Source organism: Lepidochelys kempii, chromosome 2 (assembly GCF_965140285.1).
Source record: "Lepidochelys kempii isolate rLepKem1 chromosome 2, rLepKem1.hap1, whole genome shotgun sequence".
NCBI classification, from domain to species: domain Eukaryota; kingdom Metazoa; phylum Chordata; order Testudines; family Cheloniidae; genus Lepidochelys; species Lepidochelys kempii.
The window spans coordinates 206,462,968-206,482,204 of NC_136381.1; the positions used below are offsets into that span (position 1 = coordinate 206,462,968).

The 19,237-nt window shown below is 39.6% G+C and overlaps 1 protein-coding gene across 3 annotated transcripts in view; it reads right to left on the minus strand.

Annotated features, from left to right (window-relative positions):
- Positions 1-2,084: 2,084 nt before the first annotated feature.
- The window catches only part of CREB5 (cAMP responsive element binding protein 5), a 355,582-nt gene continuing 338,429 nt past the window's right edge, over positions 2,085-19,237 (minus strand). For all 3 annotated transcript variants that reach the window (XM_073333614.1, XM_073333612.1, XM_073333616.1), the window contains 4 exons: positions 18,423-18,746; positions 12,682-12,909; positions 5,992-6,100; positions 2,085-4,336 (listed from right to left, as the gene is read on the minus strand). In XM_073333614.1, coding sequence (XP_073189715.1) covers positions 4,173-4,336; positions 5,992-6,100; positions 12,682-12,909; positions 18,423-18,746 — 825 coding nt within the window. In that variant the 3' untranslated portion in view covers positions 2,085-4,172. The remainder of the gene's footprint in view (positions 4,337-5,991; positions 6,101-12,681; positions 12,910-18,422; positions 18,747-19,237) is intronic.

The following is a 19,237-nucleotide window of genomic DNA, read 5'->3' on the forward strand; positions in this document are numbered from 1 at the left end:
GATACACATACATCTAGAGTAGTTTATTGCAAAACTAATATTGTAACTTTAAAAAAAACCAGATTCCATACAAGAATACTGTTCAAATGGAATGTGTTAAAATAACATTTATTAATAAATACTTTATAAAATTCTATGTGAATACTACATTAATAGATTCCTGTTTAAATTTTGCTTTGGTCCTCATGAATTTTCATAAATTCACTATATACTTTTTTTTTAAAAAATGTGTTGTTAGCTGCTAAAAAGCACACTCTATGCTAACTAAAAGGCTGTTTTAAACACTTAATATTGTTGCTTAAAAAAATACAAATCCCCCACAAAAAACAGGTTTTTGACAACAATTACAGCTGGTTTTGTTAGTTAACAGGACAAGATCAGTTAACATGCTAAAATCCACATATACTGAGGCTAGTAATCACCTGAAGTTGAACCATTGACTTTCCACTATTCAGAACATGAGCTGCATACATTTAGGTATACTGCATGAATTAACTCCAAACAACAAGAAATTTTCTACATCCTCCTCCTCAGCATTGTCCTAGAAACACAACATGTCTCCCACAGGCGGTGTTATGAATATGGCTTGCATAAATTGACTCAGGGGGATGAAATGTTTGAATCACAACACAGCACTTTTGGGAAAGTATTGCATTCATCCATGGCTGGGGTTTCCAACATACTTTCTTTCAATGTCGCACAGTGAGCGATGCTGTACATAGAAATATTTAACATGTGGATGCTTCATTTTGAATGAGAAACATGGCCAGGATACTCCATCTGTACTGTTAACTCCCATGAAATAAGGCTGGGGAGCCATTCTGATAGCTCACTGGCAGTGATTTGGATGATGGCTGCAATAGGTTGAAGAAAGGCAGGTGTATCAGTCTCCAGTAGTAGCCCAGGGAAAAACTAGAATTTATCCTTGAATGAAACAGCACAGAAAGTGGATTTAGAATACCAGAACTGAAAAACAAGCTGCTTCTGCTAAACAGGAGATGTTCTCTGGAGAAAGACATAGGCCCTGTTCCTGCAGTCCTTACACATCAGAGTCTCCAGTGAGATGACTTGTAAGGACTACTTGCCTAAATAAAGGCCGCAGGGTCAGTCCTCCAAAAAGCAAGCATATTTTAAGCATGATGGACGTTAATCTGTTGAGCAGTGAAAGGTGAGTGGTATGGTTGGTCCTTTTAGTGATATACCTAATATCAATATGCGGCATGTTGTTTTGGCCTGTGAATCTTGCACTTAGAGTTACAAGAAGCAATAGCAAATAGCTTTCATCCTTTACTTATTTCCACATCACTAATAACAATTATACCTATAGGCCAATAGTATAGAGAGGAGACAATTAGTTATAATTACACATTTAGGCAAATGCATCGTTGACTTGCCTAGTTAGCATTAAAAAAAGACATAATCGAGCTATATATAATACACATCAGTCAAACTGTCAAGTTGCTGGATTTAACAAAACTCAGGCAAGATTTTTTTTCTTTTTTTACTGTAGAGGCTTTCAGTTTAACAGCTAAATATTTCAGCTGAGTCTGAACAGAAGTAAAACCAAATCTTAATTCTAGTGCAGTGTAGCTCATTTGTTTTTCTATTATCAACAGTTCTTTTATAATGTATTTAAGTGCTATCCATGCAAAAAAAAAAAGATTTAAACTAAATTAATACTATGATGGCATTTTTGGGGGGAGGTGAGGTGGGGCAGGGATTAATGGTGAGGCATGAAATTTGGACCGATAATACCTCCTGTTTTTTATAATGGAGCTTCAACTGGAACTTTATGTTTAAAGCTGTATATTTGAACAAAAGTTTGCTTAGTAGCTATGAGGAAGCAAAACCATTCAGCTATTACAACTGGACTTTAAAAATGAATTACAGATTCAATATTTAAAATGAATTACAGATTCAATATTTAAAAGTATATGTTTGCTAAAATATAATAGAAAATCCTTTATATTTGTTTTTTTTCTTAATTGTTTTGGTTCTTAGACTATATAATCAAGTCATGATTTATACTGTACACTCAAAATTCTTCTTCCAAAAATATTTGCATAAATGGAAAGAGAGTTGTTTAAGAATATGGATAAAAAGTTAACTGAGTTACCAAGATAAAAACTAAATCAGAAATGATGATTCAAGATCCTTAGCGATTGCTTTCCCTTTCAAAATGGGCTCTAATCACTACATTGCTTCATGGTGCGGGGGGGTAGGGGGGAGAGGGAAGTGGGATGGAGAGGCCTTCATTTGTTTGGTTGTTGTTTCTTTAAATAAAAACCACCCTTTAAAAAACTATTATTCCTCTAAAAACAATGAAATGACCTTTGAGGAAAACAACTCAGCTTGAGAATGAAGAGTGTTTAGCAGTAGAGTATTTGCCAGGAGTAATGTTAATTAGCATTTGTTTTTTTAAAAAAATGCAGTCACAAACATTTATCACAACAGAGTAAGAGCCTGGTCCTGCTCCCATTGAAGTCAATGGGATTTTTGCCACTGATTTCAGTGGGAGCAGAATCAGGTCTAAACATACTGAAAATAATATAACTAACTGGCTGTTATCTACTGTGCTTTTGATGCTTGATTTCCCATATGTGACTGGTACTATCTAAGGGTGAAAGCCACCTCTGTGCAGAGGGCCAGTACAAGGCCTACCAGGCCTAAGCATTCAAAATTGGGCTTAATTAGGATACAAGAAGTGCCTCGGCCTTTTGTTGACCTTCTGCATAGGGTGAATTTCATCCACAGCATATAGCAGAATTTACAGCATTCTTGTAGTATACAGCAGCTGAAAAGTGCTTTTAATGTCATACTGGGACTGATCCTCCGCTAGTTAAATTAGGATAATAGCATCACTTTTGTGAACGGAGCTACACTGATCTATGCCAGCTAAGGATCTGTCCCACATATGTTTAAAAAATCAGCTGTGAAGAACTGGTCTTTTCCTGGTAGTTAACAATAACCTATTCCTCACTGGTCAAACTGATTTAATGGGCTATAAATGAAATATAAATCTTAGGCTATTAGCAGTTGATGATGGAACAATGTCACTGGTTTAGTGAATAGAACCTTTCTGAATTATTATATACTACATGGCTTTTCTACATTAACAATTGACAGTGTAAAAAACAGTTGTAATAAACAGGTGTGATTTGCTATCCTTGTACTCTGCCATGGACATTTACAACAGAAGCTTGCAAGGCTCCTTCTCCCTAGCACCAGCACAGCTGGCTTTCAATCGTGCATCACCTGTGGCTAAACTACTTTCACTGTTTATTAAAACACTAAATCAGGAGCATTAAACTCCTGCATATTTCTTTTTTAAAAAGCAAAAGTTCAGTGCAGCCCAGCTGTGGGTGAAGGGCTATTGAAAGCAGTGACCATGCCAACAGTTTTTTTCCACAGGGAGGGGGAGGGGAATATAAGTTGGGTATGAAGTCTTTTCTTCTTCATTAGTATTCTCAGAAGAAAAAAGGAGAAGAGAGACTTGGAAGGCGAATACAGGAGGAAGCTTGAAGGAGACAGAGCCACAGAGTTTAGAGAGGGAAGATGCAAGGACAATTGAAGGACAAAAGAGAGAGCTTAACTAGAAGAGGGACAATAGGGAAATGAAAGAGGAAAGCAAGACAAGAGGGCATATTACCTGGGATTAGAATTTGTTCTGATATCCATGTATTATATAACCACTCTTTTCTCTGAATACAGAGTGGGGTTCTGATGATATTGTAAAGCTAACTCACTCTCTCATGTGCTATTACCAGACTCCCTGCATATCTATATAGCCTAATTATTCCTAGTTAGCTATGTATGACTTTGGCTAACAAGCTGCCGTTTAACAAAACTCCATGATTCTGAGGCCTCGGGCTAGACTGGTAAGAAGGAAACACAACTATGTACAGAAACATTTCAGTTTATAAACAAGTAACTGGTACCAAAAAATTGGAGAAAGCACCAAAGCATTTCCCAAGCTGATAGCATATTAATTGCATAACTCCCTTTTTGTAACTAAGTATAAAAGGCATATTTTAATAACTATAAAAATGAAAGCCAGAGTCTTCCAAGGACTGAGGAGTCTTCCAGGGCTGAGTTAGTGTTGAAAATGTCCTTAACACAAGGACATTTGATTATGCTACCACTCTCCCATAGCAGTTTCTGACCAATCCGTTTTAAAGAATTGGGTTCATGTCTGTTCTATGACTGGCAAGCTGACTGAGAGTGGAGCTTCCTACGACATCGCTGACGGAAGAGGAAGTTGTAATGGTATTATGCTGGATGACTTGCTGTTGTGAGCAAGCTGGGACGGGGCTTGCAGGAGGACTACTCTCAGGACCTGGGAAAAAAAGAACACACAAACTAAAATGATGTGTACATGTTGAACGCCTGTGATGTATTACAGTACTGTTAAATAGAAGATGAACCACCAAGGAGGCAGTCCTGCCAACTCCAATAATTCAAAATCATGAGATTTTAACAATAGCAGATATGGAGGGTTTTTTGTTTGTTTGTTTGCCTTTGAGGTTTTTAGAGCCTTTAAGGTTCACATTTTCAAGCTTTTGAGGGCTAGAAACTTACTCCCTTTTAAAAATGAGAGTCATGTAATAACCTGACTCTAGGAGCTGGGACTTTTTCTTAAAGGCCAAATACCACAAGACTTGTGATTAAAATTACGAGAGTTGGTAACTGGGTGCTTAAATGCTTTATTTATTGCAGCAGAAGGGATTGAAATATGCATTAAAATGCAATGCAGCACAGAAACATTAATATAAGCAAGACTTAGTAGTAAAGAATGAAATCCCATTGTCCTTAGGACTAATACTAATACTAGGCCTTATTCACTTTGGTGCAGCGAGGATGGAATCGGGCCCTATTTCCCATATTGATGATTCTCCTAATGTAAAGAAACTCCCAGAGGGCATAGAGCTGGCATAGCTGGCATATGTGCAACTCTTCCTGGAGACACCAGTGCGGGGGTGAGTGGGGTGAGGAGGGTGTGTGTGCATGTATGTTGGGGATATGGCTGGAGCACACTGAACTCTGGCTGTTTTTTGCTTTAGGGAAGTATTGCCATCTGGCATATATTAGAACAGCTCTCAGGCTGCTCTAACCTATTCTGGAGCCAGGCAGAGAAGCAGGGAGTTATAGCTATCTCCCTAAGCCATGCTGAGCAGAAACTCAGCAAAGCAGAACACCTGTTCCTACACGTGCAGTATGTCCACTTCGATTGTTTCTCTCTCTAGTTAGCTCCAGTATCTTCATTAACTTTTTTTTTTTAATGACGGATGAATATTAAAGAAGAGATTGAAGAAGAAATTGCGTACCTCAGACATACCAAGTTCGGAGTACGGTATTATTTTCATTGGAGGAAAATGTTTGTAATTTATTCCTGCTTAGTTTTTCTTTCTGTGATTAGACTCTTTTGGGTTCCACCATTACACCATTTACCAAAGTACATGTTAAGGATCCACTCTGAGGTATTTTACTGGACCCACCAGCATTGTTGCCTGTCATACATTTGTCAGAATGGAGCACTGAGTTCACTGGGGCTCCTCTGCAGGAGAACGAGTGTCTATCTGTGTGCATCTCATTGCAGGCGCAGTGCCATTGCTTCAAGCACCATGGAGTAGAGACTAGTTTTATTTTATGCTTGAACCACACCATGCCATTTTTGGTTGGTGCTTGGTAAATACATAAGTTTATTTGGCAAATTTATAATCATTAAAACATACAGTCCCAATCCAGCAGAAGTCAGTCTCTTGGCAAATGCAGTAGGTTGCCTTCAAGCAATCAATTGCAGGATTAGAGTACATAACAGTCTTCAGAGTGCTCCTTTACATTTATCTGCTCACCCCCCAGGTATTTCATTTAAAACCTTAATTCTGTGATGTTCAGAAAGAGTGGTACTGAATGGCTAGAGGAAGGGACTGGTACCTTTGATTGCTGTTCTTATGAATGATTGCAGACCATGGAAATACACCAGTTACTTACTTATATATCCTTGCGACTCTTTCTGCATGGCTGTTATTGGACAGTCTTTATGTGTTAACAATAACTGTTTCAGCTGTGCCACCTCATTTTTCAACATGGAAACCTCATTCTAGGGAAAAAGAGAAAGAAAAAGAGACGTTTACTTAAGACAGTGCCTGGTATGATGGGAAATAACACAAATGTTAAATAAAACAGCCTTAACAAAGACATTTTTAATTTAAAAAAATCCTTGCTCCAGGTTTTTCTTTGATCTAAAATGTGACATTTTGCCTTTTTAAAAAAATAAAGTAATCTTATCTTGCTTGCAAATCTGGACTCTTCATTATTATGGGTAAGGCTTATAGAATCATACATAGAATCAGAGAGGGAAAAGATCCATTAGATAGTGTGGGTAGTGATTTGTAGAAATATTACTCGTCCCTGCAATTTCACGGTACACCATACCTCCCTCATCCCTGGTATGTTAGACCCACTTATCCAGAGCCCTCTCAACAACCACAGACATAGAAATACAGTAATATATAGTAAAAACATATTTTAGTGATTTCCCAGTAACTGTATTTTAATTTGTAGATTTATATAATGTAATTTGTCATACTATATGGTCAAAATGCCTTTTGGTACAAAAAGGATTAGTTTGCCACAAAACAACTATTTAAAATTTACCAAGTAGTGAAACCTTGTTTTCTTAATTAACTGAGTGCAGGGATTGGTTCCTTCTTAAAATTAAAGGAGTTTGGGTTTGTCTAAGAATTGCTCCCACCTGATCTGTTCTAATCCCAATTTTGACTGAGGTTGTGTCTGTAAATTTAACAACTCCTAGGACAGTCTGATTTCACATTAAACAAACACATTTGTTTTTTAATGATTGTCCAATTTATCTCCAGAAACTTCCACTTACATCAATCCCCACCAGCTGGTGATTATAGAGCATTGGTAGAGCCAAGGAGATTTCTATGGATTTCTCTCTTTCACTCATAGATGAAAAACACCACATAAGCAATAGAAACAGGGTGTATAGTTAGGAAGGAAAAGGGGATTCCTTTCTTTACACCTATCCCAAAAGGCCTAGGCATTTAATTTTTTAAAATATACAAAAACTAAGAACAGCCCCCCCTCCCCCCAATTCTTCTTTACTTTTCAAAACTAAACTGTTGGCAACACAAGACTGATCCTCGGCAACATTGTGGCTCCTTTCTGCTGCTCTGCTGGTACAAAATGTTCCTAATGCTGGGGTAGCCAGCTATGGGAAGCTCACTCTGGTATAGGGGATATTCCAGTGGTATATATGCAACATAACAGCCTTGCAAAGTTTCAAATCTAAGAACCTGAAAACAATTCTAAAAAACTTCACTGCATTCAGAACTAAGAAAATATTTTTGAAAAGGCACTGATATCTGACCATTTTGGGTTTATGGTGACAGATGCAAAGATGTCTATACATAAATGCAAAGCGTATGGGGAATAAACAGGAAGAACTGGAAGTATTAGTACATAAACTGAATTATGACTTAATAGGTGTGTGGCACTCCAACTCAAAGCAACACCCCAAAATACCCATATTGACCCCGTCATATAATTATGATATATTTCATACAAAGCATGCCATGTAAGATAGCATATGAAAGGTCATGATCTGCTGAAACCCATTTTTCTGTCAAAATATGTATATCATTAGTGTGTGTAAAGTTATATGATTTTGCTGTATTACACTGAAATATGTTGTAAGTTTTAGTGTCTCCTCTGCTAGTTCTCCAGTGACAACAAAGGAGGTAACTCACTCCCAGGAGGTGTTAAATGACTATTAATCAGCAGGAGGGATTTACAATGCTGTAAGAGGGCTGTGCACGCAACACACAGTGGGGCATTATTCATCTCTGTGACTCAGCAAAGCCCACCAGGACATGTTGGGGCTAGTGTTTTCCAGGCAAATGGACTGAGTATATAAAATAGGTGACAGTGGCATCATGCTTTTGCCTTTCTCGTCCCTCACCTGTGCTGGAAGCAACAAGAATGCTGGGAAGACAAAGACTTGAACTGAGGAGACTGGTCCCAGGCTTAAAGGGGCAGCCTATGTATTAAGAACTATAACCTATCTGTAACATCCACTGGAGTGAGGAAAACTGCTTGATTGAAATACTGCCTAGCTTAATAAGGTTTAAGATTTAGACTGCGCACTTCGCCTTTATTTTCTTTGGAACTATATCTGACCTTTTGTGCCTACCACTTATAATCACTTAAAATCTATCTTTCTGTAGTTAATAAACCTGTTTTATATTTTACCTAAAACAGTGTTTTGCTTCAAGTGCTTGGGAATTCTCATTTAAGTTTGCAAAGGCTAGTGTGTGTACTCTCCACATCGAGGAAGGGTCAGACTGGATAATAAACTTATACTGGTCAGGCTTCTGACCAGGGCAAGATGGTACAGTTCTGGGTGCAAGGATGGGGGCTTGGGAGATTTGCTGGTGCCTATGTGTGATTTGTGAGTGGTTCAGGGAGCATTCATGCAATTTAGCTGGATGTGGGGCTCTGTGTGTTGTTGTACTGAGTGATAACAGTGTATGGAGGGATTTGTTGCTTGTCACTAGCAAAGCATTGTGAGAGACAGACCAGACTGGAGGATTAAGTGGGTACATCGGTACCCCAGTTCCAGTTGTACCCTAGGGATCCTGTCACATGGTGTCACTGAGACTTGGTGGGATAAGTCTCATGTCTGGAATACTGGTGGAGGGGTACAGCTTATTCAGGAACGAGGTGAAGGGTGGGGCGGGGTAGGGAAAGGAAGTGGTGCTGCATTGTACATTAAGAATTCACTTGTTTTAAGATCCAGAAGGAAGTGAGAGGCAGACCAGTTGAACGTCTCTGGATAAAGATTAAAAGGGGGGGAAAGGAGTGATGTCATGGTAGGGGGGTCTACTACAGACCACCAAATCAGGAAGAAGTGGTTGAGATATTTCTAGAACAAATAACAGAAATAGCCCAAACAGAAGACCTGATAGTAATGGGGGACTTTACCCACTCATCTGTTGGAAAAGTAATACTGCAAAACACAAAATGTCCCATAAATTCATGAACTGTATTGGAGACAACTTTTTGTTTCAGAAAGTAGAGGAAATAACCTGGGGCACAGCCATTTTAGACTTGATTCTGACCAACGGGGGGAATTGGTGGGGACTATAAAGGTGGAAGGCAATTTGGGTGAAAGTGATCATGAAATGATAGGTTTCATGATTCTAAAGAAAGGAGGGAATGAAAACATCACAATAAGGAAAATGGACTTCAAAAATTATACTTTATAACAAACTTCAAGAACTCATGGGTAAGGTCACATGGAAAGAAAATCTAAGGGATAAAGGAGTTCAGGAGACCTGGCAGTTTCTCAAGGAGACAATATTAAAGGCACCACTGAAAACTAACCTGGTGCAAAGGAAAGATGGAAAGAAAGGCTAAGGCACAAAATGAGATTAAACTAGCTATAGACGTAAAGGGTAACAAGAAAACATTCTACAAATACATTAGAAGCAAGAGGAAGACCAAGGACAGGGTAGGCCCATTACTCAATGAGGGAAGGGGGGGCGGGGGGTGGAAACAATAACAGAAAATGTGGAAATGGCAGAAGTTCTAAGTGACTTTTTTGTTTCAGTTTTCACCAAAAAGGTTAGTAGTGATTTGATGTATAACTTAATGAATGCCAGTGAAAATGAGGTAGGATCAGAGGCTCAAATAGGGAAAGAACAAGTTAAAAATTACTTAGACACGTTAGATGTTTTCAAATCAGCAGGGCCTAATGAAATACACATTAAAATACTCAAGGAGCTGACTGAGGAGATATCTGAGCTATTAGAAAGTATCTTCAAAAAGTCCAGTAAGATAGGAGAGGGAAAATATCGTGCCAATCTATATAAAAGGGGAATAACGATAACTCAGGGAATTACAGACCAGTCCCCTTAACTTCAGTACCTAAGATCATAAGAGCGGCCATACTGGGTCAGACCAAAGATCCGTCTAGCCCAGTATCCTGTCTTCTGACAGTGGCCAATGCCAAGTGCCCCAGAGGGAATGAACAGAACCGAAAATCATCCCCTGATGCCCATTCCCAGCTTCTGGCAAACAGAGGCTAGGTACACCTAGGTACACCACCTCTGCCCATCCTGGCTAATTGCCATTGATGGACCTATCCTCCGTGAATTTATTGCTTTTTTGAACCCTGTTATAATCTTGGCCTTCACAACATCCTCTGGCAAAGAGTTCTATAGGTTGACTGTGGGGTGTGTGAAGAAACACTTCCTTTTGTTTGTTTTAAACCTGCTGTCTATTAATTTCATTCGGTAACCCCATAGTGATTGTGTTATGAGAAACCGTAAATAATACTTCCTTATTAATTTTCTCCACACCGCTCATCAGTTTATACACCTCTATATATACCCCCTAGTTGTCTATTTTCCAAGCTGAAAGTCCCAATCTTAATAATCTCTCCTCATACGGAAGCTGTTCCATACCCTAATAATTTTTGTTGCCCTTTTCTGAACCTTTTCCAATTTCAGTATATCTTTTTTAAGATGGGGCGACCACATCTGCACGCAGTATTCAAGATGTGGATATACCATGGATTTATATAGAGGCAATATGATACCCGGAAAGGTAATGGAGCAAATAATTAAGCAATCAATTTGCAGACACCTAGAAGGTAATAAGGTGATAAGTAACAGTCAGCATGGATTTGTCAAGAACAAATCATATCTAACCAACCTAATAGCTTCTTTTGACAGGGTAATAAGCCTTGTGGATTGGGGGGAAACAGTAGGTGTGGTATATCTTGACTTTAGTAAGGCTTTAGATACTGTCTCACATGACCTTCTAATTAACAAACTAGGAAAATACAATCTAGATGGAGCTACTAAAAAGTGTGTGCATAACAGATTGGAAAAACATTTCCAGAGGGTAGTTATCACTGGTTCACAGTCAAGCTGGAAGGGCATATCAAGTGGGGTCCCGCAGGGATCAGTTCTTGGTCTGTTTCTGTTCAGTGATTTAGATAATGGCATAGAGAGTACACTTATAAAGTTTGAGGATGATACCAAGCTGGGAGGGATTGCTAGTACTTTGGAGGATAGGATTAAAATTCAAAATGATCTGGAAAAACTAGAGAAATAGTCTGAAGTAAATAGGATGAAATTCAATAAGGACAAATGCAAAGAACTCCACTAAGGAAGGAACATCGGTTGCACACATGGGAAATGACAGCCTAGAAAGGAGTACTGCAGAAAGAGATCTGGGGGTCACAGTGGATCACAGGCTAAATATGAGTCAACTCGGGTCACATTTCAAGAAAGATGTGGAGTATTTGGAGAAAGTCGGAAGAAGAGCAAAAAACTGATTAAAGGTCTAGAAAACATGACCTATGAAGGAAGACTGAAAAAATTGGGTTTATTTAGTCTGTGGAAAAGAAGACTGAGGGGGGACATGATAACAGTTGTCAAGTACATAAAACGTTATTACAAGGAGGAGGGAGAAAAATTGTTTTCTTTAACCTCTGAAGACAGGACAAGAAGCAATGGGCTTAAATTGCAGCAAGGGAGGTTTACGTTGGACATTAGGAAAAACTTCCTGTCAGGGTGGTTAAGAACTGAAAAAATTGCCCAGGGAGGTTGTAGAAACTCCATCATTGGAGATTTTAAAGAGCAGGTTAGACAAACACCTATCAGGATGGTCTAGATAATACTTATTCCTTCCATGAGTGCAGGAGACTGGACCAGAAGACGTCTCCAGGTCCCTTCCAGTCCTACGATTCTATGATTCTGGTAATTCTTTTTTAACTTTCCCTTCACTGAATGCAACTAGGCTTGTAGATGTACTGATGCCAACCAGCATGTGCTGTGAGCTAGCTGTTCATCATCACCCCCAGAATCCCTTTCTTCAGTACTTTAATCCCTGTAGAAAACCCGGTGCCACCAGTGGAGGCCAAAACATGGTCCACAGACCAAATATGGCTCTCTGAGTTTCACAATACAATACATGGCTGCTCTCATCTAGATTCTGGAATGTGCCATTGCTGCTAAGGATGGGACGAGTCCCAGTGTGAAAAGCTACAACTTTTTCAGAGCAGAGTCTACTCTGCTTAAGATAAGCCATGCCTCCATATTTAAAATGAGGGCTGTAGTAGGCATGGGCTTGTGACTCCTAGCAACTGCAAGAGCAGCCGTTAATCAGACAAAATCAAGGTGCCTTTGGTGCAGAGGCTGCCTGCACTTTGACCACTTATCGCTTTCAGACTATATTTATATTCTGTTTCCTTCTTTTTCTTACCACCGGGCCATTCTATTTATAATCGTGTCCCGCTGTCTTTGAATTAGGACTAGCTGCATACCCTTTTCTGAAGAAGCCTTTTATAGCTGAGTTACGGTCACTTAAAAAAAAAATAAAAAGAGTGACAAGAAAAATAAATAAATATATGACTCAGTCCAGTAAAGCCTCTGAATCCCAAGCTTTTCCTGGCTGGTTTTGCTGAAATTTTGTTTTTCATTTACAAGTGTATATCTTGATTGGTCAACTTTAAGTATGTCTGTGTTCTCATTATCAATCTAACGTGCAGCGGTAGCACATATGAGAACCAGCGGCTGGTGGTGTACCAAAAGCCCTTGAATGTAAACAGTGCCTCTATGTCTTGGGAATATAGACAGTAGCTCACACCTGAAGCTGCATATTTGTTTGGGTGAGTTCTTCTGCTTTCTTTTCCAGTGACATCACCCAGACCTTCCTCTTCTGTCTGCAGCGTGTGGCAGCCGCTCGATTCCTTTCCAGAAATTTTCGCCGCCTCTCATCTGGGTCTTCATCCACCACCCTTCTCCGGCGACCCCCGGTGGGCTGAGGCGGCTGTATTGTCTGAGTGGGCTGCATCTGCTGTGCCGCTGGTGAAACCTAACGGGAAAACAACAAAAACAAATTCAACATAGATGGTGAGTGGATAGGCTCTAGTTGATGCTGCGAATTCCAAAAAGGAATAAAAAGTGATGTCAACTGACATTTAACAAAAATACGACCAGAGTGTATTTTGAGATGGCAGACTTTCTGGCAAGATATGAGAGTGGCACAAGTAGAAAGACTCCATCAGATGCCACTTAAATTATTCTTTGACAAAAAGCCAACATGGCTAAGGGGAGATTTTTGGAATGGGCTCCTGAATAGCAGCCAGGGAAATTATTTTCCCCCCTTTGGTTATTAAAATGTTTTATTTAAGTTGTGACAAAGAAAGCACCTGATTGAAGAATGAAATGTCAGGCTTCTCACAGTGACTTTTAATTAATCAAAGCAAGAGACTGGAAACCTTGGGATTTTTTTCATCCCATTCAGAGTTTTAGGACATCTCTGTTTCACGTGTTCCTTAATGTATGTTCAAGTATCGTACACATCTTTGGAGAGGCCAGCAGTAATGCTATTAGAACTTTATGCTGGGATTATCTAAGGCATCTAAGGATCTTAGTTGACTGGCCCCTATTAAAAGTGAAGGGGAGTCAACTGCCTTACTCCTTTACTTACCTTTGAAAATCCCAGCCTTAATCATGCTACAGTGTCAATGTGGAATATAGGACTCCGTGGAAGCCTGAACTGTCAAATCAGAATTAATCCTGGTATTCTGGCTAATGGCCAAAAACCTGCAACTTGTCTCTGGTGACTTTAGGGGTTGGGAGTGCTCAGCAAGTTGTAGGATTGAGCCCTACATTTCAACTCAGGGAATTACCATCTGTCTGCCGCCCAGGTGTCAATCAAAAGCATGCCATCCCCTTGCAAAATCACCTTTCTGTCTGAAGGTTTTAATCTAAAGGTCACTGTCAGGGACAGAAGTCAGTGAGCATTATTATTCTATTTTCCAGTTTGTTTATGCATTGGCAGCATTTTGTGTACAGGCAATTTCACTTTGTCCCTGTGTAGCTGGTTAGTTTCTCCCTTGTTTATAAAAAGAAACATGAGCAGAAAAACCCCAATGGAAAAACTCATTTAAAGAAGGAATTTTTTAAAAAATGTGAGGACATACTATTTACGGGATGTTTATTACAAACTGATTTTTTTAAAATTAGTCAGTTCTCACACATGCTGGTAAAAAGCCATAAACCACGTCCACACTCCAGTCTCCAATGTTGCTACCATTGGTGGAGCTGCACCAGTGGAGAATTACAGCTTGCTAGTGTAGACGCAGTCACTGTAGTTACTAGCATTGTTGTGGTGGAGTAATGTTTGGGACTTCCCTTAGCATGTAGTGCCCGCTAAGTGGCTAAAGAAAGTTATTGTTGAGTATGCCAGCTGCTCCCCATCCACTGGGGCTGAGCTTGCTACCTCTTTAGCAACACGTCTGAAATGTAGAGGCCTCAAAGATCGCTTTTAATGACAACATAACATCAAAGGCCTTTCACTTTCTCCATACACCACCTTTTGAGACTTCAAAGACTGGCTATTTATGTTTCTGGACACCAAAAGCTTTCCTTCGCCTGTTACTCTCTCTGTTTCCATCCGGCATAAAAAGCTTTTCTGTCTCTCGGTTCTGTCAGTCGGGTCTGCTGTGCCAACATATAGCTATAGAATTTTTTTTTATGAGGTGATATTACTCTGAATAAATAGTGAATAGTTTAATTTTCAGTAAGAACTGGCAAGAGCCAGTTAATAGAACATCTTCCTTCCATCTCTGGCAAGTATTAATTAGAAAGGCTGCAGTTGCATCACTAATGATGTCACATTGGATAATTGATTCAACCTCCCAGATATATCATGACCCTGAAGTCTATTAGGCCTTATCTTGATAATTGTCTAAGCATTATTCTCCAAGAACGGCTCCCTCTCCACCCCATGTGTTGTATGCTCCATTAAGAAAGAGGATGTATAAGGATCATTAGGATTCATTCATTTTTAAGGGCTGCTTATCATATATCCTGATCTACACAGCGGCAGAATGGCAAAAAGAACAAAACAAAATGTAAACGATCCTGCTGTGCCTAAGGTGTCATGGTGGCAAGTTTGATTGAAAGAAATTTCAATGTGAAAAATATAACAATACTCACATCATTTTTGTAAAACCCGAGGCAAAACAGTTCCCACAAAGCACAACATCTATCACTCAGAAAGGGACACACTAAATGACTATTTCTACCTTGATCCTTGATCCAATACTTTCCTGTATTCTTTGCAACTTAACACAGGATTAGTACTCGTTCATTCATTTTAGCAAAACATAATTCATTAGGTTCATGTGTGTCTTAAAATGCCTGTTGAAAAGCATGCAATTAATTCTGACATTACACAAGGGCATGGTGTAGAATAATGGAAGTTATGACAAGGGAGCATGCAGCACACAGCAATTCAGATCATGCCTTTCTTTGACAGGAGGCGTGGAACTGAAGTATCAGGCTCAAGAGAAAAAGGAAGTTAATAATTAGTAAAATGCACCATAAAATTAATGTGTCTCTTGAAGCAATCTGACCCTCAAAGAGGCCGATACCCAGTGATTATGGATGGGTTTAGAAAGTAATAACCTTGTATTTATTACTTGCAAAACCATTCTTTTATCCCTGTTAATGCCTCCTTTCAGAACGCGTTATTGCTGTTGTGTATCAGGAGGAAACTATTGTATTGTCAAGGGAAGCAGCTGATCTATAGATCCTACTTAGCTTCCAGCCAGTGGTTCTCAACCTTTCGTGACAATTATGCCTGTTTACAAGATGAAGACGTCTCTGTATCAGCTGATGTCCACAGTCTCAAGTTCCACTGTGGGTGCTCCAAACTTCATGTTCCTGTTTGAAATGAGCTCCACCAAGGCTTGAAGTGTTCACCATGGAATCAGATCCAGCCAATGGGGTACTAGGCCCCACAACAGTTCATCATTAAAGTAAAGAGCAGGAAGCCCCAAATCCTGAGTCATGTAACAGAGGTGGGGTGCCAATACACTAGCTCATTAGGCTGAACGAGCTATTATCCTTAAATTTTGTACATTTATTGTTCACTGGTAGTCAATTCATCAATATATTGGTAGCTCAAATCAGGGCCCTATCCTGCTCCTGTTTAAAGTCAATGGGAGTTTTGCTATTTATTTATAGACTTTTCTATGGTGCTCAACTGAAGTATCTCAGTACCTCAGGGCAAATCCCACAGTGCTGGAACCTCCTTGCAAATGGAGTGCCATGCAGACCAATCTCTAGCTAGGTCCTTCAGGCAGCCTGGCTGGATGTTCAGTCTGTGTCTGTCTTTGGCAATCTTATCTGAAGCTTTTGGCACCTCACACACACTAACTAATGTGTCCTCACAACACCTCTGTGAGGCAGGTCAGTATTATTACCCTCATTTTAAGATAGGGAACTGAGGTGCAGAGAGATTAGGTGACTTGCCCAAGCTCACAGAGTGTCAAAAACAGAGCGGGGAACCCAGATCTTCTGAATCCCAGTCTAGTGCTCTGAGCCCCAAGATTACCTGTACTCTGTCACTGACTTCAAGGACAGCCAGATCACACCTCTTTTGCTTTCTATGTTATAAGATTATATAGGGTCTTTTACTGCAGTTGTTAAAGAGCTCTGGAAAAAATAATTAATAGATGGAAAAACAACAGAATTTATAACATTTTACATTAGTAAATACTGTAGGGAAATACCACCAACTTGCAGCAAGAGCAGTAACAAAGTAAAACAAGATGTCAGTAAATAGTTAATGTAGTTGGACAGTGGGATGTCAAATCCTCTTATTTTTAATGTCTTGTAAGTTTTTCTAAGAGCTGCCTATGAGGTATCTGTAAGCAACTAAGTGCTTCACAGATTTAACTCCTCCTGGGTAATAAGAAGTCCTCTTTGTTCTGTATCCATGACTCCACTCCCATTCTTCTTAACTCAGATGATAACTTTGCTCTCCAGGTCTGCTATCCTATAGCTGACCAAGGGCCTTCTCTTTCTTCTCATATCTCCCTGGCTTGTCTGTCTTTCACCACATTAAAATATGGCCAGAAGTCCTCTTAACATCAGCTCTGCCTATGCCGAAATCCTTAGTTGTGAGTTCATTACTTCCTCTTTCAACTAATAGTTTTTCTTAATCCCTACTCTTTAAATGTCAGGGAGTTCAGAATGCTGTAGCAAGACAACCCTTTCACTCCAAGACCTTCATCTTCCATCATCTTCACTGGCTTCCCATCATCTGAATCCAATTCAAAATTACCTTTCTGGGTTAAATCTTTCTCCAGCACCTGGCTTCATCCTCTCTCTCTCTGACATAATATTCACCTACTAATCCTCACCTGTTCTCCAGGCCAATCTTGGCCTTCTCTCTGTCTCCATTCTGTAATTCTCTACAGCTGTAATTACAAGTGTAATTCTCTTTCATCTGATCTATCTACAGTATCTGGAACTACTACGCTCTGACTACAAGACAATTAATAACTTCAAGTCTTTAATTCTTGCCTTAAAATTAGAGGCAGTGACTGCAAACTTGGGATCTGGATTTGGATCCGAATGTGACCAAAATGGAAAAGTATTCAGACTGTAGTTTTTTGTTTGGTTCCCATGATTGAAATAAGGGCCAGCAGCAAAATTTGGATCCAGAACCAAAGTATAGGTGTACTTAGATCTGCAGATTTTGTTTGAAGCCATCTCTACTTACACCCTTATTTTTTGAGATAGTCTTATGATTGACATTCACTATAAAGTGTCTTGTGATACTTCATATGGAAGTTGCTATATTATATACAAATAAAATATATACAGGATGAAACTCATCCTTCAAATATGCATGTGCAATGCCATTTACTTCATTGGGGCTTGTGGGACCATCTCTGAGGGCAGAGTGTATTGAACAGTTTAAAACATGAGCTGCCAAGTAGTCAGCCAAGCTCCTTAGACTATGTCTACACGGTGTTTTACAACCTCTGCAGTGAGTCTCAGAGCTTGGGTCTACGGATCGGGATGCTAAAACCAGCTGTATAGATGTTTGCACTCGGGCTCTGAAACCAGTCCCCTTCCCCGGGCTTCAGAACCTGAGCCTGAATGTCTACACAGCTGTTTTTAGTGCCATAGCGCCAGCCCAAGTCTGTGGACCCAGTCCCTGTTTTAAAATGCAGTGTGGATGTATCTTAGTGCGCCAAGCTACACAGTGTGCCAAACTCCGTAACATATCAACAGCATAAACGTACACTTGGCACTTTGCAGAGATCATGGCTTGAACAAGCTTTGGGGTTTTTTGGTAGAAAATTAGACATTTGAAATACATTCTTTTCTTTGTTTCTAAGTACATTTTGATCTGGGATTTTTGAGCTGGAGCTTGGTGTAAGGTTGTGACCTGGCAGCCAACAACAGAGTAAATCTATTAGCAGCCAGTTGACTTGCTTTTGAAAAGCCATGCGCATGTGATCTGTTTTTTTAAACTTGCATCAGAACAGAAGAAGATGACAGCTCATTAAGTGGTTCTACCTGTGCTTGTCCACCTGAGTGCAGTGGCGGGTGTGGAGAGGTCTGGTGATGTGCCGGGTGTGTGTGAAGGTGCGAGTGGGAGTGATGGTGTGGATGGTTCTGCTGGTGATGGGGTTGAGGATGAGGATGGTGTGCGGGATGCTGGTGCTGATGTGGGTATGGGTGATGAGGTGGCAGTGTCTGGTGCTGATGTGGATGTGAGTGCATATGATGATGTGGTGTCTGGTCCTGTCGGGAGCTCATCATTTCCATCATATGGCCCATGGTGTTCATATTTCCATTTGACATGGCTGCAGGATGATGAGTCAATGCTGCCTTCAACCTCTGAAACAGAAAAAAAAAAAGGGGGGGGGAGAGAATTTGAAATCAATAATACATTTATTAGAAGTTCATATTTCCAGATTTGTAGAAACTCTTGACACCTGAAAGTGTCTGGTTCTATAATTTTTTTTCTAGATTTTGCTTCTTGACTTAAGTATAGTGATTTTCATATAACCTTCAATGTCTGTTATGTTATAATCTAGTTTTTCAGTCATTATCAGTCAAAACCTATAGAACACTAACTATCTAGATCATAATTTAACAGCTACAGATTTTCATATGATTGTGCTACTATGCTGTTAAGGAAAAAAGCATTCTTTTATTCTTAGTCGGCTCATTAAGTTTAAAGTCTCATGCAGTCGTGTTTTTTTTTAAAAAGAATACCTGCTAAAATGATGCATTGAACAAAGATCCACACTAATTTACCATCCAGTATTACAGACATTTTTTTTATTGCCTCAAAGAAATAGAATCTTGACCCTTCTTTTAAATTT